We start from the raw sequence: 24,648 nt of genomic DNA, 5'->3' as shown, positions 1-24,648 counted from the left end.
GTCAACATTCGCCTGACAGATCTCGCACGAGGTCGATATCGTGCCAACATTCCTGAAAACCGTATATTGAGCTATCGTTCGGTCCATCCTGGAATATTGTGGTGTAGTCTGGTGTCCCTTAGCAGCCCGCTCAATCAATTGCCTCGAAAGTATTCAGCGCAAGTTTACGAGGTTCGCTTTACGACTCCTTCCTTCGTCTAACCTCCAAACAACCTGCTTACTATCGACGGTGCCCATTGCTTAGTTTGGAGTCGCTTAGTGTCAGAAGAAAAACATGCAGTGTTTAATCGTATTTCGGCTGCTACAAGGTGATATCGCTTCCCGGCGCTCCTTGCTGGCTTGACTTGACATCATCTAGGGTAGTTTAAGACGAATTTATATTTTTGTCCCGAGCGTGCGAGGACTATTTATGGACAAAGAGCACCCATTGAGTTAATATTTCTACGTCAGTGTAAAAAGATCGCCTTCGTCAACGTTTCTGCTGTGGTTAGTTTATAACTATTAGTTAAGCTATGTAGAACGCTTTTATTTTGCAATGCATATGATGATGCATATATACCCTTTCTACCAGCACTTCTTGAACCACTTAATTCACGATTCTATTATGATCCGTGTTAGAGAACTCGATTTGTATCTGGTTTGATGTATCTAACTGAACGAAGGTCATTTGCATTACCTGTCTAACTACTAAATTTGTTTAACTACTAAATAAATATTTTTAAACCACACGTATTGCATGTAATTATATTCAGAAGGGATTTTTTGTAATTATTTACTTAAAAAGGGTCGGAATAACAAAATGCACAAAAATTAGAGACACATAACAAAAGCACTGCTTTGCATGACATTGCCAATAACATTTAAAGAACAATGATACGCCACACGTATATATAATTATAAATTGATACGATACGTCCTGCGTTTCGCGTTGCAGTTTGTTTTAACAAATAAAGCCATTTCAGATCAATTTGGCAGCTATATCTCGAGTCAGCGAAAGAATTCTCTAACCAATTTTATTTATTTATTTATTTATTTATTTATTTATTTCTCATTTAGTATCTTGCATAGATTTGCTGGGACACGTACTTATATAATAAATCCTTAATTCATCTACAAACTTAGCTACAGCGCTATCAATAAAGAGACAATTGGTTTTAAACTGAGCTATACTAATATTGAAGTCGAAGAATCTTTGGTATTTGTTGAAGCTATGTATCATTTGGTTAATAGGCGCATTGTAGGAATGTGCAGATCTTGAGAACGTAGGTCTTAACAGCTCACGTATCCTGAGAGGTCGTTCAGGAGCATAAAGATTCAGCTTTTCAAGCAGGTAGGGAGAGTCTATGTCCCCACTGATTAACTTCGCGACAAAAGTAGCTTGCAATGCCCGACGTCTATGTTCTAAGGTTTGTAGACCAAGAAGCATGCACCGTGACAGGTAATCTAAATGTTGTGATGAAGCCCATTGTAATCGGTGTATTGCTATTCTGGAGAATCTTTTTGTATGCTTTCTATCCTAGCCGTTCACACGTGATAGTATGGGGAGAATAGAACTGAATTAGACTCTAGGATGGAACGTACTAATGCGGTATATAATGCTTTCAGACATATTGGATCTTTTATCTCAAGAGTTTGTCTGATTACAAATCCTAACATCCTATTGGCCTTGCTAATAATAGAGTGGTAATGCTCGCGAAAGGATATATTTATAAAAACAAATTAGAAAGGATAGGATTTATAATACCGATTTTGTTTCAGTTCGTGTAGCGCGGTTTTGTTTGATACTTTTCCTTTTGAATCAGATAATCGACACTATAATTGACACAAACAATAAACACATTCAAATGATACATGTGGTGGCCGATCAACGAACGGATGTGCAGGATGTGGATTCAGGTTCTTCAACCCGACCATTATAAATGTGCCTCCTCCTTCAAGCACATGAGCATCCGCAACCCCTGCTTCCAGCATGCACACCGCCATAGTTACACCTGCAGACACCCTAAAGGTGATTCAAAGTCCCAAATCGACCACGTTCTGATTGACGGAAGGAACTTCTCGCATATTATCGACGTCAAAATGTATAGAGGCGCAAACTTCGATTCGAATCAGTTGATCGCGAAAATCTGGGAACAGGAGGAACTACCGGAAGAGTGGAAGCTGTGTGTCATCCACCCAGTCTATAGCGACAGGCTGGATTGCTGCAAGAGCGACAGGCTGGATTGCTAGAATTTTCCTGTCCCAGATCCTGTTCAGCAGACTCGCGCCCTTAGCTACAAATTTCTTCGGCAGCTACCAAGCTGGGTTTGTTGGAAATCCCCCACTGACCAAATGTTCATTCTACGGCAGATTCTCCAGAAGTACCGAGAGCGCCAGCTCCCTACGCACCACCTGTTCATCGACTTCAAGGCGGCCTACACCATAGACCGGAATGAGCTATGGAGCATCATGCAGCGGTACCACTTCTCTGGGAAGTTGATCCAGCTGTTAGAGGCCACTATGAACGGGGTGCAATGCAAGATGAGAGTGTGGAACTTGACGTTGGAATCGTTCGAATCTCAAAGGGCTCTGAGGCAAGGTGACGGACCCTCCTGTGTGTTCTTCAACATCGCCCCGGAAGGGCTAGACAACGACATCCGTGGCACGATCCTCTACCGATCTCTCCATTTGTTTTGGCTTCGAGGATGACATCGACATCATCGGCAAGACGACAGCGAAGGTGTGTGAGGCGTACCGCCGACACAAACGCGAAGCAGCATGCACTGGATTGAGAATCAATGCGACAAAGACGAAGTACTTGTTCACTGGAGAATCAGACCATCTGGAAAGCAGTGTATTAGTTGACGGTGACGTCTCGAGGTAGTAAAGGAGTTCTGCTACCTCGGGACGGTTGTTTAAGTTAGGATGCATTTTTCAGTAAAGTGTACCGACCCGAAGGCTGATTCTTAAAGGATTGTTAGAAGACTCCGACATTAAAAGGTTCATATACTACGTACGTTGGCCGGTCTGGTGGTACAGTCGTCAACTCGAACGACTTAATAACATGCCCGTCATGGGTTCAAGTCCCGAATAGACCGTGCTCCCATACGTAGGACTGACTATCCTGCTATGGTAACAAAAAGTCACTGAAAGCCAAGCCCACTTCACTAGCGGGTACAGGCAGGCCTCGACCGGCAGCGGTTGCTGTGCAAAAAAAAAAATACTACGTTAAAGGCTCGAATCATGGAGTTGAGAAGATCTCTAGATCAACGCAAGAAGCGGACAGCAGCGTAGCTGAAATGCGGGCACATATAAATTCAACTACTGAAGCCAGGATGGACGTTGGACGCTGCTCAGTAGTAAACCTTCCATAAATAGTTGTTGTGCAGTGCGGCGTTTAATGTGGAGTGGATGCAGCTCAAGAAGCAAAAGTCACGTTTAACATGGTGGTAACTGAATGTCAGGAGACCAGGGTAGCAGGCGTATACAAAACCGAGACAGTCGACATAGAATCTATTTCATCCTGCCATATAGCCTTCCATAATATGGAAGCCAAACTATACACCCGTACTCGAGTACCTAGCGAAAGATCCAACAAATTGAGTCAGTTTTATGTGACTTTATGTGACGGGAAGTGGACTAGTAGTGGGACCTACCCCATTCCGATTCCTTGTTCGGAATCAATTCCGGAGCCGATTCCGACTGCGGAGTCGATTCCGGAGCCGATTCTGGAGCCGATTCTGGAGCCAATTCCGGAGCCGATTCCGAAGTTGACTCCAGAGCCGATCCCAGAGTTGACTCCGGAGCCGATTCCGGAGTTGACTCCGGAGCCGATTCCCGAGTTGGCTCCAGAATCGATTCCGCGATCAGAATCGGCTTCGGAATCGGGATTGACCTGGGAATCGCAATTTGCCCGATAACGGAATCATAATTGACTCCAGAATTATAATTAGCTCCGGAATGTTAGTTAGTTCTTGAATTGGAAAAAGAAGATTTAGAAGCGATATCAGTCCGGGAATCTCCATAAGAATGGATATTTTACAAGTTTATTTTTTATTTTTTGCGATTATCAATACGTAGTATGATTGGACCCAAACGTCTACTTTTATGACTATGCCAAAACTGTCTCCGTTCGGAAGCCTATTATAATTTAGGAGCCAATTCCGATTCGAGAGCCGATTCCGATTTCGGAGTCGATTCCAAAACCGATACCGATTCCGGAGCCAATTCCGGAGTCAATTACGATTCCGGAGCAGATTCCGGAATCGATTCGGGAAGCAGATCCTAGACCTACTATCCGGAATCAATTCCAGAAAACTGCGTAGCTAGCCGGAATCGATTCCAACAAAAACTTCATTTTTCCCATCACTAAAGTGGACTGTACGGCACCCTTCTTGGATACGCTATAGGAATGTTCAATGAGCTTTTGCTCGTTATAAGGGGTATTTGTGGAGCATTTACATTTACTCGTTCTGATAGGATCAACTGTATATAATATTTCGAAGAACTATCTAAAAATACGCAAGTGAACGGTTCAAATGACCAACTACGAGAGGAAAACACAAATAACACTCCTCTTTTTTGCATAGCCTTCGGATGTAATCGATTGCAGGTATTTATCCTGTTAGTGCATTAAACAATGTACGTATTCTTAATCATGTTTATTTCATCAATTGTAAGGACTATTATAAAAGAAACACGGAAGCCTCCAGGAGCTAAAATATTTCACTTCTATCGTCATGCAATGAATAGTCACTATCCGTTTGAATTATGCAGGGGTCCATCAAGAAGAATATTTTACTTGCCTAGTGTTAGGTTATGCTGCTGCTGTAACTTCGCCTTAAAATAATACACGAACAGATAAATGCATATTTTTTCCCAGCTTCATCACATTTCCAAAATGGTGGTTGTTCGTGTTTCGGAAATTACTACTCTATAGTACTAGGCTTATATATTACAAAACTTGAAAATTAAAATTCAGGTGTCGAAAGCTAATGTACTTAAAATTCAAGCAGTATTTGCAAACAGTTTTTTACATTCATTTATGTATTGCAATTATACACAATAGCTTTGTTACGATAGAACACATCATCCAAAATGTAATACTACAGTCAAAGGAGCTACCCATTCGATCTTCCAATTTGATGCTAATTTGTGTTATGAAAATTGATTCGACAAGAAGTATCGAAAGACTGAAATACAATTGCAGTTACTAGTTTTCCATTTATATTGCCTTTGTGCCCACAGTTGAAACACTATCAAATATGTACTGTTATTATAATCAATATCGAAGAGTGCTCAATGCAGGAATGCAGAAAATAGGTTTCACTGCGTAAAAGTTTGGATCTGTTTCAAAGACATTTGCGTTCGGAACGGCTTACAATGTGGTGTATTGATCTTAAAGCATTATCTTATATGTCACTTGTGTAGAGCTGATAATTTCACGTATCATCATCACTACTACTTTACGTTTTTTTTACTTTCTAAACAACGTATCACAAAAACATCTATGCATACAAACCTTAATGGTTTACGCATAGAACGCTGTTTAAACATTACTTTCGTACTTATATGAAAGTAGATACAAACTCTTGTTTAGGAATCCTTCGACGAAGAATCTGGCAATACCGCATCGTCCGGTACCATGCTTAGTAACTCCGCTTCTGACAATTTCGCCAACCGGCTTTCGCCTTCAGAACCGCTCGCAGGCTGACAAACGTTACTAACCGAAGGCAAGCTGCCGGCTAGGTTAGCCAGCACTTCTCCAGCAGCAGTAAGGGAAGTGACAGGATCAAACGACGCAGCATTTGGTACCGCCACCGTCGCTGGCAGCAGCGTTGCAGGGAGAATGCGTTCATCTATATCACCTTGACTGTTGGCAACTGGTATGGCAGAGTAAGGAATAGATGGTGCAGCTTTGTATCCACAGTACAGGGAAGGTGTCGTCGGGTTGTATTCCTCCTCCTCCTCGTCTGCATTCGCTTCGGAAGTTCGGTTCGTGACAGCCGTTACGGGTTCTGCCGCTAGTGAGCCGAAAGATGGCCCAGAAGAAACTTCGCCGACGTTTTCTACGGACGGCACACTTGCAACACCTGCTGCTGTATTACTGCCTCCCTTAATACTGGCCAGAATTTGTGATAGGTTGGGAGGTATGGGTATTTCGTTGATCAGTGACGGCGGTAAGGCGGAATTAATTTCGTCCTCCTTAAGTTCGGCCATGCTGATCAGACCAACGATTTCGTTCTTTTGTTCTGCAATTTTCCTGTTCAGTTCATCCATGGCGATGCGTATTCGCTCTTCTTCTATATCAACCCCGTGTTCGGAGGTTGAAGTACGTGCCACCTTTGACGTATCGACGATAGCGGTCACATCGGCGAAATTACTATCATCGCTCCCACCTCCAGGAGAGTACGGTTCATCGTCGTCGTCATCTATCAGCATGGCGCTAGATTCCGGTGCACGGCTCGATCCAATGGTGCTACTGTTGCTGTTTCCTTCTACGGTCATGACTAAAACCGCGATCAAATAATGTTAAAGATGATGATAATGATAACAATAAGCATGACTTAACAAATAATCAGAAAGCATACTCTTACCTTTGCCTGCGATCGGTGCTTTTATGATATTCATATCGACTTCCATATCCATCGGATCATTGGCCGGAGTATCAGGGGTGCTCAATTTATTCGATTCTAAGCTAGTAGCCGATTCAGATCGCACTGTCGCTGTGTCATGCTTCAAGTCCACGTCCGGTTTTGCTGGCGCTTCATTGGCTGGTTCCTTGGAAGTGTACTTTGTAATAACTTGCTGCATCAAAGAAGATTTACTGGACGTCGATGAGCTTGTGCTGGACTTTCCACTTGCACTACTGATCGAACTTTTCGGCTGGTGCCGTACGACCTGTAGCAAATAAATATAAAAATTATATATTTATTAACAATTATGTTACAGAGAGCATTCATCCCACTATCAAATTATTTACCTTTGATGGAGCTGACGTAACGGAAGAATTCGAAGCTGCTGGTCGTTTGCCTCCCTTGATCTTTACCAGTATACCTAGCAAAAGGTTTGGTTTATTATCACCTTCAATGATACCAATACCCCTAAGAGGTTTTAAAATCATCGGTATCATTTGATCCGCCGGCAATGGAAAAATGTAAAAGTCCTTAATAGAAGCCGACGGTGACTTCACTACACTGTACCGTTTGCGAGAGTGAAGATGTTTGTACAGTGTGTAATATGCGCTTGCTTCCGGCGAATGGAAACGCACCAAACAGACCTCTTTATTGGGACTCTTCTTTATCTGCCCAATGTATTCCCAAACAATCTCTGGTTTAATAGTTCCGCAAATATTCAGATCCACTGTGAAGTCTTTCACTACATCGTGTATTTCTCCGCTAACAGCGCGTATTGACATTTCGATGCTCGCAACATCGATCATGTGTACGCTACCCGTCCAGTAGTTCTTTTCTGCTTCTAGTTTTTGTTGATCAACGGGGTCGCTGCTTTCCGGTTCCTCCAGGGATTCTCCTTCATATGGATAGTGCGGGGGTGTTGGAATTGTAACTGTGCTTGTCGGTTCTTGGTCCTGCTCGGACTTCGAGTCTTTAACCGTGCTTTCTACTGCTACGGCTGAACTGTTAGAAGCCTCGGCATTTTTTTCCACAGTCGATTGATGTTTTTCCGACACAACAACCTCACCCAAATCATCTGTGTCTGTCTTGTTTGTTTCCGTTTTCTCAACTCCCTTGTCACTAAGCGTTTCTATCGCGGATGGTTGTTTAGTTGTGTCTTTCGTTAGTTCTTCTGTTCGTTTTTTCGTCGACCCTGTAGTAGTTTTGCTTTGCGCTTCAATAGTTTTACCATCTGTTGTCGTGTTCGGATCAGATGAAGTTTCGGCACCACGACTAGCAGTCGACGTTCTTCGTTTCTCCGAAGAACTTTTCAATGATGCTTCCTTCTCGCGTGAGCTCTTCCTTTCATGTTTAGGGCGATCTTTGCTACGTTCGCGTCCTTTATGATGACGATCACGATCACGATCCCGTTCGCGGTCTCGATCGCGTTCCCGATCACGATCACGATCCCGTTCTTTGTCACGATCGCGTTCTTTCTCGCGGTCCCTGTCTCGACTGGAATGCCTTTCATGGCTACGTTCACGGCTGCGTTTTCGTTTGTGCTTGGAGCGGCTGCGATCCCGCGAGCGATCGCGTTCGTGTTTTCTTCCACGGCTGCGACTGCGACTGCGACTACTTCGGCGAGATTCTTTTTTGCGTAACGAAGATGATGATGAACCTGCACCACCGGAACCGTGACTATCAAGCTTTCCGCTGCTGAGTGTTGTTACACCACTGCTGCTGGATATTGATCCCATGCCGTATAGACCAGAGTACGTTTTACCATACACGCCGCCATATTCGTACTCTTTCGACCGATGCGAGCCTTCCAGCAAACCAGTAGATGAATCATCCATCTCACTCGTACTGCTAACAGCCGAATTGTTTAGCAGAAGAACTACATCCTCAACAGGCGCCGAAGGGTCCAACTGAACACGATCATCCGTTTTTCCTTCGATCACTTCTTCGCCCTTATGCGTCTTCAGAACGTAATTCTTCGCACAGGCAAGCAAATCTAATTCCGATTTCTTTATCATTTCTAACTGATGTTTAGCTTCTTTCTCGCGCCATTGCGCCAGTTCTTGACTGGCCAATTCGTCGGCGGTCATACGAACCTAGAAGAAACAAAAAGTTAAATTAAATAATATACACCGTATATACCGTAAAATTAAATAATATACACAGCATTAACCATATTCAACAGCTCGTGCATTTATACATACCAATTGCTTTGGTTCAATTAATTTCTCGGATATTTTTTGGAACAGTGATAAGTTCTTGCGATCTTTTATGTTAAACACCAATGATCGGTACTTGGCTCGATACTTCATTCCAGTGTCCTTGTTGAACAGGATAAACATTTCCCGTTCGGTGTCGTCTACGAAGCGATCAATTTCTTCTTCCGTGAGTCGCATAATCGTACTATCTTCTAGCAGTTCAGCGGTACGTTGCATAAGGTGCTCCTAAAATCGATGCAATAATATTTATGTTATCCTTTTGAACAATAATTCTTAACAAATTATAATAGAGCTATTTTTTATACATTTAAATAGTGACTACCAAGTATTTCGATAAACACGTGGTAGACCACTTTGTTAACAAATTAAAAGCATACGTGTGGATCGTGGTTAATGTATTTAAGCATTCGCGGGTGAGAAGTAGTATCGAAATAGTGAACTACGTACCTTCAATGTTTTCTTGACAGTCACACGAATGTTTTCACCAGCAGGAGTAGTAGATGATTTTGATCCTTTGAACTGTTTTGTTTGATCTGATGCGGTGGACGATGAAGGCGAAGGTGTATGAATTGGTTTTTGTTGTTTTTTGCTGATCGGTGTACTGCTCGGTGAGATCGGGACGCTGCTGTTTGTATTCGATTTCGGTGGATTTGCAACATTCGATGCAGTTTTGGCCACAGGCGTTGCAGTTCCCTTCACTGGCACAACGGGAGTAGAGGCGCTAGGAGTAGACGAGCTAGATTTTTGCTGAATTTGCTTGCTGCTTGTTGTCGGGAGAATTTTCGGAGAATTTTGCGACTTTACACCCGGTTGCGGCGAGCCCGAGGCAGATGTGGATAGAACCATCTTTTTCTGTTCGTTAAATTTAAGCTGAGTTTGAACCTTGGGAGACGATCCACCAACGCCGCTGGAAGATGTAATTGTAGCATTAACGGAAGAGGAAGGTTTCTTTTCCGCCGCTTCTTTAGCGAGTTGCTGCTTCCGAACTTCAGCCTGTTTGGCAAGAATAATCGACGCTTGAGCCGAACCGGGTGGCACAAGCTCGAATGTTGGATGCGCTTGAAGCCAGCTTTTGAGTTTATCTAATGAAGGTGCATTTCTTCCTGTTAAGCAACGACCAGTTTTTCGCTCCATTACTATTACCTACAATAAAGGCGAAACGTAATGTTAATATCAATATGAAGGGAACAGAGCAGGATAAATATTCTTACAATGTGACTTTCATTTGTTGAATCTGTATTGCCAACCGATGCCGTGGCAGGGGAAGAAGCGACAGGAGGACGGTCCTTGGATTTGTCCACCTTAGATGACTGCGCGTTCACAATGGTACTAGAAGCGTGTTTACGAATGCATTCATCGCTACAGTAAATCGAGCTAGGTTTAGCACGTTTAGTACAAACTACACAATTCGTCACATCGCTAGCCGTTGACGGTGTGGGTGCTGCCGGATGTGTGATCTTAGGAATCGCATCAGCATTTGCTTCCGTGGTTCCGGTGTCACTACTTTTTTGCCAAAATGCCATCAACTTCGGTTGCTAGAATGATAATAGATAGAAGCCTCATTAAGGACGATTCTATGGTATTAACAGCCAACCATTCTGCCTACCTGTCGATCTTGTTTCTTTTTAAGACAGTTAGGGCAAGTCCATTCGATGCCGTCTTGCTCCATTTGTTGGCCCATCGCTTTAGTGATGTTGACGCATTTACCGTGGAACCAGTCCTCACACGAGTCGCAACATATCATAAAGCGATTGTTGTGAGGTTGTCTGCAAATACACCAAAGCCTGCAGGAGAAAATATGCGCATAAATATTAATTATGTGCTACTGCCGTTGTTATCTGCTGCAGGCCTTACCGATCTGGATCGTCTTCCGAGTTCCAACTCTCATCTGATTCGTAATCATCGTCCTGCGCTGCTTCTATGGCGATTGCCACATTGGACGAGCTAACTCGTTTCACGCGAGTACTATCCACCGATTGGCGCACTTTACTGTTTCGTTTGTTTGCCGTTGCGTCGTCAGTCGTTTTTTGTTCGCCTTTACCCTCCACTAAGCTACCAGCTTCAACCATGGCGGCTGTAGGCGTAGCGGGTCGAGAGGAGGATGGAGTCATTACACCCTTTGCAACGGACTGACGTCTTGAAAGCTTGGGCGTGTCAGATGCAGCGACTGTTTCAGAACTATCAGCCGCAGTTGCCGGTGGCTGTTCGGTAGGCTTGCGAGACGTTGTCGGTGTATTCGATCCACCAATTTGTGACCGTCGTTTAGACGCGCGTGTTGTGGGTGCTTCTATTGGAGGCAGCGTTATTACGCGCCCGTCACTACGACGAATTAGAATCGCATCTTTCCGTTGAACCGCTGGCTGATCTTGGATGGTGGATTGCTCCTGAGCGGCATCATTGGGGGTCAATGGTGCCATGGAAACTGGATTAACATTGTGTTCCTCCGGTACTGCAGTTGCAGGTCCAAAGGGTACAGCGCTATTTGCAGTAGGCTGTACAATCGGTTGCTCCGGCATCAAGTTTGTCATACCACCGCCCATAGGTAGAACCGGTGGAGCTAAAAGTCCATCCGGACTTATCACTCCTAACACCTGCTTATCGAGTATTTCCTGCAGTTCCTTGTTTTTCGCCAACTCCGCCACATGCTCGAGCAATTCTTCCGGCAAGGCATCATCGTTACTGGTCAGCGCCTCCAGGATGCTGGTATCGGGTAAGATGTCCACGGCCGGTGCCACTGGCTGAATAGCTTTCACCTCGGGAAGCATAGCCGTCATGGCTCCCGCACGCACTGTGTCCACTGTATTGGACGTTGTTTCTAACATTTTTACAATGTTTGGAATTTCGGCTGGTTGTGCATTCGTCGTCTGTGCGGAGCCTAAAGATTCAGTGACGGGTGTAACAGTTACTGGTTGTCGTAAATCTTCTTGTACGATTGCATCAATCAGATCCAATCTTTGCTCTGTGCTAGGATGCGTAAGGGTAGCCGATGCTGGCGCTTGTATCTGCATTACTGGTTGTTTCTGTTCGGTAGTTTTCATCGTTGAATGAGCAGGTCCTTTTACTGTTGTTAAACTAGTGGTGGTGGTGGTAACGGGCAAAACGTTACTCGTACTAGTATTTGCTGAGGAAATGCTACTAGGGGTTGACGGTTTGTTAGCATTAACTTTTTTGATTATATCTGGTGTAGAAAATAGTGCAGACATATCGCTAAATAATGCGGCATCGTGTGGATTGGTTTTGGGTTTCTTTTCTTTCTTGGCAACCGGTACACTAGCTGCGGCAAGCGACGCGACTGCTGCCGCGACAGAAGCTGCCGGCTGTTTGGGCATGCTAGAATCCAGTTTAGTTTGAATCTTTCCAGAGACAGCTCCATGCGGCAGTTGTTTGTTGCTGCTAACCAGTGTCGGTGTCGTTGATCCAGACGAGGACGAGGAACTAGAGTGAATCCTTACAGCATCTTTCTTCACAGGCAATCCCTTAACACTGGGCTCCACTTTAACGATGGTAGATTTTTGTGAAGGTGTTTTCACAACTACTGGCGTTGCCGATTTTACGATTACCTTTCCCTGTTTATGCTTATCGCCTTCCTTGGTCATGGACTCATTTAGCTCTTTTAAGTCAGATTTTTTATACTGCGCTCGTGGCATCGTTTTCGGCGAAACCTTACTCTTTGCTGTTTGCTTTCGTTTCTTGCTCGTCGAACGTCCACTGACACTAAAGTCTGCATCCATCTCATCATCTTCTTCCGAGAATGAAGACTCTTCGTCGGAATACTCCGAATCGAAGTCGTCATCCTCCTCTTCTTCGTCATCAACATCATGAGCTGGCTTTCCAACAGGTTTAGTGGGCTTGGTTACCTTTTTCTGCTCCGGCGGCGTAACTCCTACAGCTGACGTCGATTTTTTCAATTTGTTCTGAGGTGTCGAGCCGGCTGCTGATACCGCCACAGGGCCAACTTTGATTACCTTCACGCTGGATGGTTTACGCACATCGACACCCTTTCCACTGACTGATTGACTCACAAAACTGCCATCGATCTTAGGTTTGCTGGCCGTAGTGACAGTGCATTCTTCGGACGAATCGGCATCATCCAGCAACGTTCTTGGGGGCAATTTTTGTGTCGGCGAAGAAAGTGGCGTATAGCAATGATCGTTTGAAACGAGTAGCTTCAAGTATTCGATGTCAACTGCCTCCTTGCGTAGAGGATGCTCGTAGCCAGTTAAGCTGAGCACTTGGGCGGCAAAATTTGACGCCTCCTTTGGGGGGTAATAAGCTTCCACCGTCAAACTAACGTGCTTTGGATCATCGTCGTCTCCCAGCAGCATCGTGCTCAAGCTTTTCTTAGCTGTAGATCGCCCTCGCCGGGGTGCTACTCCGGCGACGCTCGACGTAGCGGAGCTGGTACCAGCGACGGAATTACTGTCCTCGTTCGAATCTTCATTAGAGCTGCCAGCATCAGCATCCATTTGCTGTTTCTCTTCCTTACGCAGTCGCTGTTCTTCTTCGATTTCCTCCTCAATGCTTGGCGTTGGGGAGGATATCCGCACCACGCTCACCGATGTATCATTTGTTTCATTGGCTAAAAAAAAAGGCAAAAGCAAGAACAATATAAAACGTAGGCAAAAATCTTGAGTCTCTTTATTGACTCAACCCGAATGCAGACGCGGAACTAAAACGTAAACAATTACCTAGCAGGCTCTGGAGAGTGCTTTGATCTACCGATACGGATCCATCCTTGTTGACCAAAATGACCAAATTTGAATCGATTTTCAGATCTTCGTGAACAGCACAGGAATCGCTTACATCACGTTCCTTCGCGCCAATACCGCCGCTGGAACCGGCATCACTCTCGAACCCATCGCGGCTGGAAGAGGCGTACACTTTGAACACTGAGCTTGACATTGCTTTATTCCTTGCGCTTCTAGCATGGGCATTCTACTCTCCCGGTGGAGGTCTTCTTCATACAAGAAAAAAGCACAATCGAAGTCCGGAAGAACGTGCTGCGTGCACTAAAGCTGACACCCACACACAAGTACAACATCCGCTCAAGTAGTGATGTTGTTATTGATAAAAAAATGCCCGCCCAAAAGTGATTGACCGATGCTCACATACAACACCAAAAGCGCGTGTGATATGGTTAAACGATGAAGCCTATTTAGTTCGCTTTACATTGATACATTTCACTTCAATTGCAACCAATCCGCTTCATTCTAGCAACACCAGCCACCAAAAACGCCAATAAAACCACGAGCACAAACAACACCAGAATGCGCCTAGCCAGCCGACGCCATGTTTTTTTCTCGCTCACACACTCTAATCCAAGAAACTGGCAAAAACGCGCCCACCAATTCTGTCTCCGATGTTTAGATAAGGAATTCGGTTATTGGAATATATGAACGATGCTCAATGCAGTGTGCAACATGGAGGAAAGCATAAATAAAAAGGTATCAAAGAATTAGTGGCGTGCTGTCGCAGTTATTTCAGAGCCAATCTTTTCGTTCAGTGAGTGTGAAGAGGCGACGAGACCATAGGTATGACATGAGCGCCATGTTGAATTATAGGTTGACGGTATAGTTCTCAACCTTTTTTGTCAATAGCTCAAATTGAAATGTAGAATGAAGTTTGTGGTTTTCCTGTAAGATGTTTAACATAAAATTCCGTACCATTATTCCTGCCATATCCTTAAAATTTGCTAAGCGATTGTTTTGTGCTGTCCAAACAAAATCAATTCGGCAATTATTCCTACCATGCAGTAGAGGCTTCACGAGATCTGACATTACCATCGACCTTAGAATGACAGCTGGTGACACGTGAGCTAACCTTCTGCTATTCGCTGCCACCATTTGTACAAAAGTCACTTTTGTCTGCAGAAAAAATAGCTCTCTGCTCCATTGCGTGGAACATTTGTGCGAATTAAATATCTACCCTTCGCGTTTGAAAGCACAAAACACGAACGAAATATTAAGCGAATACCATGGCAAGCCAAACGCAAGGAATTCAGCAACTGTTGGCCGCTGAAAAGCGCGCCGCGGAAAAAGTGGGCGAAGCACGGAAACGTAAGTGTATCTAGGGAGATTTTTTTTGTTACCATCTCGTCTTCTCCCAGCGCACAGTCGTCAAGAAAAATCGATAGTACACACATTACATTACGATCACAAGAGGCGCCGCGCTACCCACTTGGTGGCCTTGCCCATCATCCAGCAGCAACGGGGACTGCTGCGGGGGTCGTCAGCTGGAGGTTGTGCATTCATCGATTGTGAATAATTAACCAGAGGGAACGAATCTTAATTGCAGGAAAGCAGCGTCGTCTGAAGCAGGCAAAGGAAGAGGCACAGGAGGAAATTGAACGATACCGTCAGGAACGGGAGCGACAGTTCAAGGAGTTCGAGGCAAAGGTATGCACAGAAGTGCCGTTGGGTATTGTTGTTGTTGTATTATGTTGCTAAAATATGTTTTTCCTCGCTTTTCAGCACATGGGAAGTCGCGAAGGTGTGGCGGCCAAGATCGATGCCGATACTGCCAACAAGATCGTCGAGATGAACCGCTCCATTTCGGTCAATAAGGCAGCACTGCTGAGTGAAATCCTTACACTTGTGTACGACATTAAACCGACGGTCCACAAAAACTTTCAGTACACCAAGTAAGAGGCGTCCCAAACAGCAGCCGAACTAACGGTTCTCCAAGTGAATTGCATACTGCAAATAGGAACGGAATACACACGGAACAGTAGTTGTAGTAGTACCCCCCCCCCGCCCCACAATGTTGAACACAAGCGAGATTGTGTGGCAAGACAGCGACAAACGACAAAACAAACGCCATTAGATTCTATCGATGTTCGTCTGGGTGGAAATTAGTGGAGCTGTAAATACTTGTTTCACGCTGTTCTTCTTTGCGCGAGGAGCGTTGCCGCAAGTGAAGAAATGCTTACTTTGTTTGTTCCCGAGCCATTACACGTATTGCTATCTTCTCTCGCGTATCCTGTTTGTAGTGTGTAACAGTTGGAGAATTTCCCCCTTCCCCCCAACGATTTTGTTTTATCTCTTCTGCACCACTGTAGAAGGGAGGTTTTAATTCGGTAAAAACTCGGCCCAGGCTGGCTGGTGATCCCGGGTGCGCATACGTTCGTCGTACAAGGCGAAACGTTTGAGTCAGCGCAGGTAATCGTCGAATATTGATCATATTACACAAGGATCCGGTATCTCTCATTCCAAATCTTTCAATCGGTGTAGTATCTTGTTGTTCCCCAAGCCATTGTCGATACTTGCTATACATTAGATGAATTACTAACAAAAATCATGACAATATTATCGAACCACTGATCGCTTGTAGAGAGGCAGGAGGCCGTCGCGACCCGCCGCCTTATTAGTTTCGTTACAGCCAAGAGTGTTTTGTTTGGTATTATGAACCGGGGTTTGATTAAAAAAAACAGTCCTACTCTATGATCTATAAAAATATGTGGCCGCACAAACACTATGAGGCGCTCAAGATATTCAACTTTTTTTTTGTATCCGTAATCCGTTCCGTTCTTTGCTATTGTTGTTGGCTTAATTGTTTTTTTTTTTATTATTACTATTTCGTTCGTTTGTAACTGTTTACCGATGATATTTCGGATACGCAATACTGTTATATCTATCTATAAAGTGAAGGGCGCGTGTGTGGTCATGAAAAACTATATATATTCCCTATTCCTTAACTGCAAAAGCTATATCTATCTTTACAGTGTATCTCCACAGGAAAAGTTATCTCATAAATCGAAAATGTAAAGAAACCGATAGATCTACATGGAATATAGTTATGATGAATGCGGTTGAACAAGTTTCGTTTTATTTTTCGTCACCTCATCCGAATGTACACCCGAACGACAAGACGACACATGAGTAGTGCATGATAATCGGCCGTATCTATTTTGCCATACCGTGCGATAAATTACAAGCATTGTCTAGGAAGGTACAACCAACTTTATTGTTTTAAAATTCGTCTTTAGAAACATCATAAACAAACCCTTCGCTAGCGTGCCGAACCGCGTCTGGAAACAGCACATTCCAGTAAAAGATGTACAAAAGATTAAATAGATTTACTCCTCCATGTCTTTATTTAGGCTTGTATGTATAGTTATAGATGTTTTTATGTTCGTTCAGTACAAACAAGGGACTAAATACCGTCCACCTTCATGGTCAAATGTGCTTTTCTGGCAAGGATGCGTGCCAAATATGTTCCTAACTCATTATCTGGTCAGTTTAAGGGTTCACAAAACCGTAAGCGAGTTTGTGTCGTTAAAAAAAAAACATGTGGCTAAAGAACAGAACATTCGTTGAATACATATTATTCTATCCGTTCACGACACTAGTCTGCGACTTCATACTCAGGGATACACTACGCGGGGAAAAGTTGGAACAGAGTCTTCCAGCATAATTGGGTACAAATAAAATTTGCTACTGCAAAAACTTAACTTGCGCTTGGGAAAAGTATAAATTTAGGCACCAGTTAAGTGTATGTTTCATGGTACAAAAAGGGCTCTTCTTTATTATTACACACTACCTTGATTTGATGATTCCTGTAGTTTCGTGTGAAAATGTTATAAATTTCCTAGCTATCATCTCAGCACTAGAGGAATATCATTTCTTACCATATATGTAGATATTACACACAGAATAACATCGATAGCATCTTCCGAAACGAAAGCAAAGACTCTTCAAAGCGGCATTTACTTGCTGCGTAACAATACTCATTATTTCTGATCGAATATAGCACCTTGCTACGGCTGCGAGACACATAAGGGAAATCGAACGCGATTGTTTTTGTCTTCTGACGCCGGTAATGATTTTTTTTCGCTTCCCAACAGATTTTGAAACGTAAAACCGCAAAACATTGAGATGAGCTGGGAAGCCGTACAACATATTTGCTGGGTTCGTCGTGCTGGGTTTGAGGAGAGAGTGTGGTTTTTGTTATTTATTATTAGTTACATGTTAACGAGGCGCATGCTGCTTCAAGAGGCGCCGCCGCGCCGATTATCATCCTAATACGATACCACGTGACTGTGACTGTAAGAGCAAAGGCGCACATTCATTTGCTGCTCAAGTAGCGTTATTATCTTGGGAAACGAATAAGATTCGTAAGGAAAACGAGACATTGGATATTCTCTCCTGTATCCACATTTGTACCAATCTGCTTGCTTCTGACTGTAGTTTAGTTGTAAGGCTGATTATCATGACGAGCAACATTAATTATGGAAAATAGCACACATGATAGATGGAACCGCTATGAAGCTGTACGAAAGAGGAAAGAATAATCCGTTTCCGGGGTTACGTATTCTACGACTCTTGTAGGCGATAGAGTGCTTTAAACGGGCCACTACGATGTCGCGATCCTCCTGCCATTGATCATTTTCACAAAAAGCGAACGCACAGCTCATCCCGTTTTAAGCCGCAATATGCTTAAGGGATAGGCTTCTCCTCTGGGATGGCGGTTGGCGTAGTCACAGAACTGCGACGTTCATCGTTCTGAATATCAGACAAGCTTTGCACCGAACTGGAGCGTGATGAAACCTTCGACTGCAAGTAAGTAATTAAATACATTAGCGTATTGAAGTTCTCTCCTGCTCCCATTCTTGTCCAATGGTTTGTGGACTACTACTACTACTACTAACCCTAACATTTTCGTACGCCGATCCAACTCGTTCCTCGAACGACCGGAAAGAATCAGACTGCTTCATTTCCGTTAACTTCTGGGTCATTTTTCCCGCAATGCCACCGATCACAGATGTCGTCTTGCCAGCAGTCGTTTTGATCGCACTTTCAGTTTTTTGATAGCTGTATCAATAGAAAAAAAAAATAATAAGAACATGAAATATTACTTATTAATATGTTTAATTGCATATATAAACTTTGTTAGTTGTTGTTTCTAATCATACGTTGAAAATTTTGATTATATCAAGCTTACTTAGTAAGTGCACATATTGAACAAACACATAGGAGGTGCTTAGTTTTTATAATTTTAAAGGAAAAAGTAGTGATAGCTTTTTTTTATTTCTAAAAAGGAAACAGGCGACTTACCCTCTCGATATCCTATTTTTACATGCAAGCGGAAGGAAAAAAAGGGAAGCTTATATAGATCACACATTTATGCTACAAACGTATAAAGACATTTGCCACACCATATTAAGTCAATGCCGAGGTCACAAGTGTTAGTAAAACAGGAATAGGTGCACCGATCATACAATCAACTAATCTGTAGCCATTAATAGTTAATTTAAGTTATTTGCTCAGTTTGCGATCCTTGCAACCTTTCTATGGTGTGTAAGGATGGCTTTTGATAAGAACATCAATGCTAATGCTAATGGAACCATGTTTGTTAGGAAAATACACACACTTTGGATATGTTTTACAGCTTAGTCACATAAATGATACGAGCAGAAAGATACAGTTAGATACAGTTTGAAATAATATTTCAGTTTTACTTACATCGGCGCACTTGTAACCACGGTCGTGATTTCTCCCACCTTCGTTTCAACGCTTTGATAACTTAAAAGCAAACCGAGAAACATATTGAAATAAAACAACAAATAAAATAAATTCGGTAAAATAATATTCGGTCAACAAAATGTAAAACGTAAATTATTAGTTTTGGTAGACATAAAGAATGGGGTCGTTTGTTTCTCGATGTAGCTTAAACGTTTTTTTTTTTTAATAAATTTAAACAGTTAGCAAATATGCAGTGTATAAAATGGTAAAACAGCCAAAAATCAAAGATATTTGAGAACGCATCGACAGCAGTTTGTTCTTTGACTCCTTATTATGTGTGTAGTAGCTAAATGATTGTACTTACACGTTGCTTTCCTTGACGTTTTTAATTCCTTGGCTGACATCGTCCGTGATTTCCTTCCACACGGTGATTCCTAGCTTCCGCTTCAGCTCGCTGGCATGGCGCATTTTAGATTGAAGCACCGTCCGCAGTGTTGTGATCTCTTCTTCAACTCGTGCCAGTTCCTGTTGATATAGAAAAACAGAGGTACGTGTATAATTGATTAATATATAACAAGCTTAATAAATCTAAAGACATACCTGACTCCATTCCTCACGCTGTGCGGTTTGCTCTTCGGCTGATAGTCCGGAAAATTCGTTCGCGATTTCAGCCGAACTGATGGATCCAACTGGAGATGCATCGGACAATTTACCAGAATTGTCTGTAATCAAACATAACAAAAGTTGTAAGTAATTTATTCTTAAGAGATTAAGATTCTTATTCTTTAAGATTCTTTAAATTAAGATTCTTATTCTTCTTAAATTATTAGATTTAAGATTCTTATTCTTAAATTCTAAATCCATACTTATTACATAATAACGTAACTGTCCCGTCAACATAAAAAAAAAAAAAACGCATAAACCATTAGAGGAAGTTTTGAAACTCACTTTTTATCGCAAAAAATATACAATACCCCCGCCATTATATAAATGCTTGGATTCTTTTTCCATCGTTTTGTTTGTAATAGGTTTCACCAGTCACTTGGGGCCTTTTCAAAAGTTGGGTTTCTTTATTCAAAGCTTCACCAGTTCAGCCGTGCATCTTTGCAGGGTTAAAAAACGTATACAAATTAACTAGATTCCACTTGAAAAAAATGTGAATGAGCTTTTTGTCACACAGTTGCAAAAGCCAACCCAGTGCATCGGTCCAACTGGAGTTTTGCTTAAATTTAAAAAAATGCCGCTTTAAGTAAAAAAAAAACATTTAAAATACATAACAAAGAGGTCTTATTTATAGAAAATGCTTGCAAAAACCTATTGTTGTAATATATCTTACATTACTTTTTAACACTTTTGGATTATCACAAAAATGAAATGGATTGTATTGTATGATGAGTTTGCTAAATGTTCATGTTATTTTAAATCACTGTTGTTAAGCTTCCCAAACAATGAATTGCTGAGTTGCAGTAGTTTGAAAATAATCGTATTTAAAATTTAATTTAGTGTGCAATCGCACCACACAACACGCAACAGCGTAACAAATCAATGGCCTTGAAAGAGTGAAAGAACTCTTGATCGAGTAACAACCAAATTTCATTGTGGTACCACCACCACCACACACAGGTTCATTTCTGTTACATTGGCCCAATTAACGGGCTAAATGTAATCATGGAATGTCTGCTTCTTCTTTTTTCGCATTATGCCGTGGTTCGTACGGCTATATCATCCGCATTGGTTGTTCAAAACAGCACAGTAAAACCGATTAGCTGTTCCCTTTTCAAGCTGATCCCCTTCAATATTGTTAACAGTTTAAAAAATTACTCTGTATTGCGTTCATGGATCATACACGGAACTCTGTATGTGTGTGGAGCTAATGATACGTTTATGAAATGGTTGTCTGTAGTGACGCTTATTATTCATACATTTGCGCCAAAATACTCATTTTTTGTCACTGCTATATAGTGAATAGTAAACAATCTAAAGTTTTTTTTTTTTTTTAATTCTCGTTTGATAAGGAATTCTTTGACTTATGCGTGGCTGTTAGGCGCACAGCGCATTGTGACGAATGTAGTTGTAATTGTAACAATTGGTCTAGTAAAACGGCCCAAAAGGGGCTTTTAGCCCAAAATTAATGGAACATAGGCGAATAAAAATAACGACCTTGGAATGGTTTGTAGTTATGAAAGTATGCTTAATTATACTTCATGTCATGTTTCGTGTGCAGATGATGCAGCAAATAAGAATATTTACAATCATCCAAACTAGTGACAGTATAGATTATTCCTTTGCTGTTCGCTCGACACACGTATCGTCGTTGCACAGTGTTCTCCCTGACGTCAGATAAAAGTTACCACACTTCAGGGGTTTCAACAGGGCCTTGCCAGCAAAGTTCGCTATTCTAACGGACACATTTTGTAACGCGGACGGTTCTTGGGTATACATTTTATGCAACCAGTAGTTTCCCTTTACGCTCCTCCCACACGCTTACCTGGAGCACTCCCAATGTTGAGGAAACTTTTGTAGTTATCACCACTCGAGATACGCGCTAGATATGGCTTCGAGAAATCGATGAACGTGACCCGCACGTCCCGAATTTTGCGCCGATTGAACAGTGCCCGAATGCGCCTGTTGGTTGCACTACCGAGCAGCAGTTTGCTGGCTAGTATATTTCGCACCACGCCTCCTCCACTGCTCGACTGGCTGGATGTTTGATTTTTGCCGACCGGTTCAAAACATATGCCCACCCCTAACCGTTCATCGGCAGGATCTTTGCCGGGCGATCGAGCGACGCGACTGGACGGATGTTCGGTTGTATCGCCTTCGTCCGACGACAAAGGTGGATTAAATTCCGTTTCGACGGTTTGCAGCTCCACTTCCGAAGTGGGATCGATGTCTTCATCGTCGGACGGTACGCCTAGTATTTGATCGAGCGTGAGTGAGCGCAGGTAAAGTTCCGTTTCATCGGACCAATGCTGCTCCTCATGACCGATAAGCCCATCGTCCTCGTCAATGTCGTACACTTCGTCCAGCGAGGGGGTAAAACAGTTCGGATCGAGCTTCGGTATGTACGGATCCTCGATGTACTCGAGACTTGGCAGATCATCCTCGCCGACACGCATCTTGCTGGCAAATTCTTTCTGCGACGTTAGCTTGCTGGTGGACGATGGGTGTGTTTTATCACTGGATTCACCCATTCAACGTTTAGTTTTACCTGATCAGAAATCCTGATCAGTATATCTGCCAGCGTGCGCTATATTATCGCGTTAGTACGTCAGCACTCTGCACAACTACTGACCATTCTCTTCGCAGCACTTCACTATCGACGCCACTAAATTCATCGAACGAACTATGTATGGCTATTACACCTAATGAAAGGGAGAGCGGCAACTACTGTAACAATGGTGAAGTAAGATGATATAATTGCCTTCGGGGGCTCGTAATAACATCGCCAACATCATGTCCAACAGCAATTCTTTCGTGTTTCGCTCTCCGGACAATCTGCACCGTTACTGTGTCGATGGGTACGCAATTGGGGCCTGCCAAGACCCTCTTTTCTAACAAACGAGCTGTTCGTTATACATACACTGCTAGGTGTGTGAGTGTGTGTGCAAAATCGCTTGAATTGTTTTCCTCACCGCTGACACTCACATAGTACAAGCGACTCTGACGAAGCTTGAAGACAATCACTTCATAAACAACAAGCGACGTAATCCCCTCAACTTACAATCCCTGCTGTTACTGATCGGAAATCTAGTGAAAAATGTTTAATGAACTTTGCTGGGATCGCACATACACATACGAACATTACATTTACCAACAGGCGCCGCCGTTATGACCAATAGGATTCACACCACATGCACACAACGCGTTACTGTTGCTTTTCTAACCGCTCAGTTCCATCGCCACCACAGCGTGCTTGGATGATTTGGTTGTGGCTCTTTTTCTTTGGGATCTCTTCGGTACTTCTTGTGCCACTGTAGTTTCATGTAACGGGTTGTTGTAAGTATGCTTTTTCACGTAAAATTGCAGTGGTGAGAAGCTTCTACTTCCTGCTGAAAGCAAACAACGAACGAGCTTCGGCTGGCGGTCGTTAAAACGTACTTTCTTAACAGTACAAATGGCAAACGGTTTCACTAGGTCAACTGCAACACAGCATGGGATGAATGTGTGTAGAAAGTGTCATTTAACTGAAGTGAAATGAAACTGAACGTAGGTACCTGATCCCATTTCACCAGGTTAAACAGATGTCCATTTTTTAACTTCTTCAGCGACTTCTACAATCGGTGGTGGCTCACTCATCACGAACCTTCGGCATTCACGCTTGGCTGACCCCTCAGGGGAGGTTATAAAAATAAAATCACTCCAACGCGATTGTTTCACGCACAACTGGATAGCAGCAACCTGTCACGTAAAGCTTCATAATCGCTATATTCATAATTGTATTTCGAACCGATTATGCACGTAGCCTTCTCTAGCCCTGCTACCCGGTCGATCGATCTACCTTTTGTTCATTCACGGCGTTCTTTTCTAACCATTTATCTATTTCCGTTACTTCTCCCTCAGCGAATCATTGGTCGTTTATTGACCAAACTTCGAGACGGATGAAATAAATGGAAAGGTTAAAAAAACGCACCCACTGTGTGGCATTGCGCCATTCACTGCAAACAACGCTACCGTAAATTTTCCTCAGCGAACGCCGATTTGGCACACTTTTTGGGTCGGTTTCTTCCGAACGGTGGCGTAAAGCGAGCAAAAAACGCAACGGCAGCAGATAATGAAACCAGTTTCGAACGGTTTGAAACACCACGCGCACGAAGCTTTTCCCTTAACCGCGGACCGCGGAAAGTGTATCCGGACACTGATCCGTGGGCGAGAAGCTGCTTATGTTGCGCTCGTCCGCTAGGTTCGACGAGCGCCTGTGAACTAAAAGCAACGCGCCGCGAATCGAACAGCGTGGCAAAGCGAACGAGCATGAGGAAATGGTACAGCTTTTTGCCTTTGTGCTGCGGTTCCATCACGGCGTACCGCGTAAAAGGCATACGCGTAAAAAGCTCTCAGTTCGCACCAGAGTACCTCCAGAGAGAACAAATACGGCCAACACCGCAAAGCAAAACCGTCGATCGTTCGCTGGAGGAGAACGATGGAGTGGATCTTGCGAGAGAAGAAATGGTAACATGTAAGAAACTGAGAAAGGGTTTGCTTCCCTGCTCTCCTAAAGCAGCGATCCCAACCGAACACTTACACGATGTATTTCACGTTCTCTGAGTAAAGGAAAGCCTACAACTCTAAAATCGGATGTGATTCGTTGAAATGTCACGATCGGGAAGGGCAGGATTGCGGGGCTACTTTTACACTCGC

General features: G+C 43.2%; 3 protein-coding genes across 6 annotated transcripts; 1 reads left to right on the top strand and 2 right to left on the bottom strand.

The window, feature by feature from the left end:
- Positions 1–4,625: 4,625 nt before the first annotated feature.
- LOC120897596 lies at positions 4,626–14,348 on the bottom strand. Its single transcript, XM_040302587.1, has 9 exons — positions 13,519–14,348; positions 10,685–13,409; positions 10,437–10,614; positions 10,042–10,365; positions 9,278–9,973; positions 8,816–9,055; positions 6,962–8,707; positions 6,576–6,879; positions 4,626–6,488 (listed from the first exon to the last, which is right to left on the bottom strand). Exons 1-9 carry the CDS (start codon positions 13,730–13,732, stop codon positions 5,575–5,577), a joined length of 7,341 nt encoding a protein of 2,446 aa, XP_040158521.1. The 5' UTR covers positions 13,733–14,348; the 3' UTR covers positions 4,626–5,574.
- A 319-nt stretch (positions 14,349–14,667) lies between these two features.
- On the top strand, positions 14,668–16,642 carry LOC120897598 (V-type proton ATPase subunit G-like). The gene is made up of 3 exons (XM_040302593.1): positions 14,668–14,886; positions 15,125–15,225; positions 15,301–16,642. The coding sequence occupies exons 1-3, from the start codon at positions 14,805–14,807 to the stop codon at positions 15,472–15,474; spliced, it is 357 nt and encodes a 118-aa protein (XP_040158527.1). The 5' UTR covers positions 14,668–14,804; the 3' UTR covers positions 15,475–16,642.
- A 252-nt stretch (positions 16,643–16,894) lies between these two features.
- LOC120897597 lies at positions 16,895–24,214 on the bottom strand. Of its 4 annotated transcripts, XM_040302588.1 has the most exons (8): positions 23,965–24,214; positions 21,779–22,680; positions 19,891–20,012; positions 19,655–19,815; positions 19,291–19,350; positions 18,883–18,894; positions 18,477–18,639; positions 16,895–18,381 (listed from the first exon to the last, which is right to left on the bottom strand). In XM_040302588.1, exons 2-8 carry the CDS (start codon positions 22,482–22,484, stop codon positions 18,265–18,267), a joined length of 1,341 nt encoding a protein of 446 aa, XP_040158522.1. In that variant the 5' UTR covers positions 22,485–22,680; positions 23,965–24,214; the 3' UTR covers positions 16,895–18,264. The 4 variants fall into 4 exon arrangements, with proteins under 4 accessions (XP_040158522.1, XP_040158525.1, XP_040158523.1 ...); XM_040302591.1 differs by lacking the exon at positions 19,291–19,350 and having other exon boundaries at positions 21,779–24,214; XM_040302589.1 differs by lacking the exon at positions 18,883–18,894 and having other exon boundaries at positions 21,779–24,213.
- Positions 24,215–24,648: the final 434 nt, after the last annotated feature.

The sequence above is a fragment of the Anopheles arabiensis genome, chromosome 2, assembly GCF_016920715.1.
Source record: "Anopheles arabiensis isolate DONGOLA chromosome 2, AaraD3, whole genome shotgun sequence".
NCBI classification, from domain to species: Eukaryota; Metazoa; Arthropoda; class Insecta; order Diptera; family Culicidae; genus Anopheles; species Anopheles arabiensis.
Note: the sequence above shows the minus strand (reverse complement) of the source record. Positions and strands in the feature narration are given on the sequence as shown.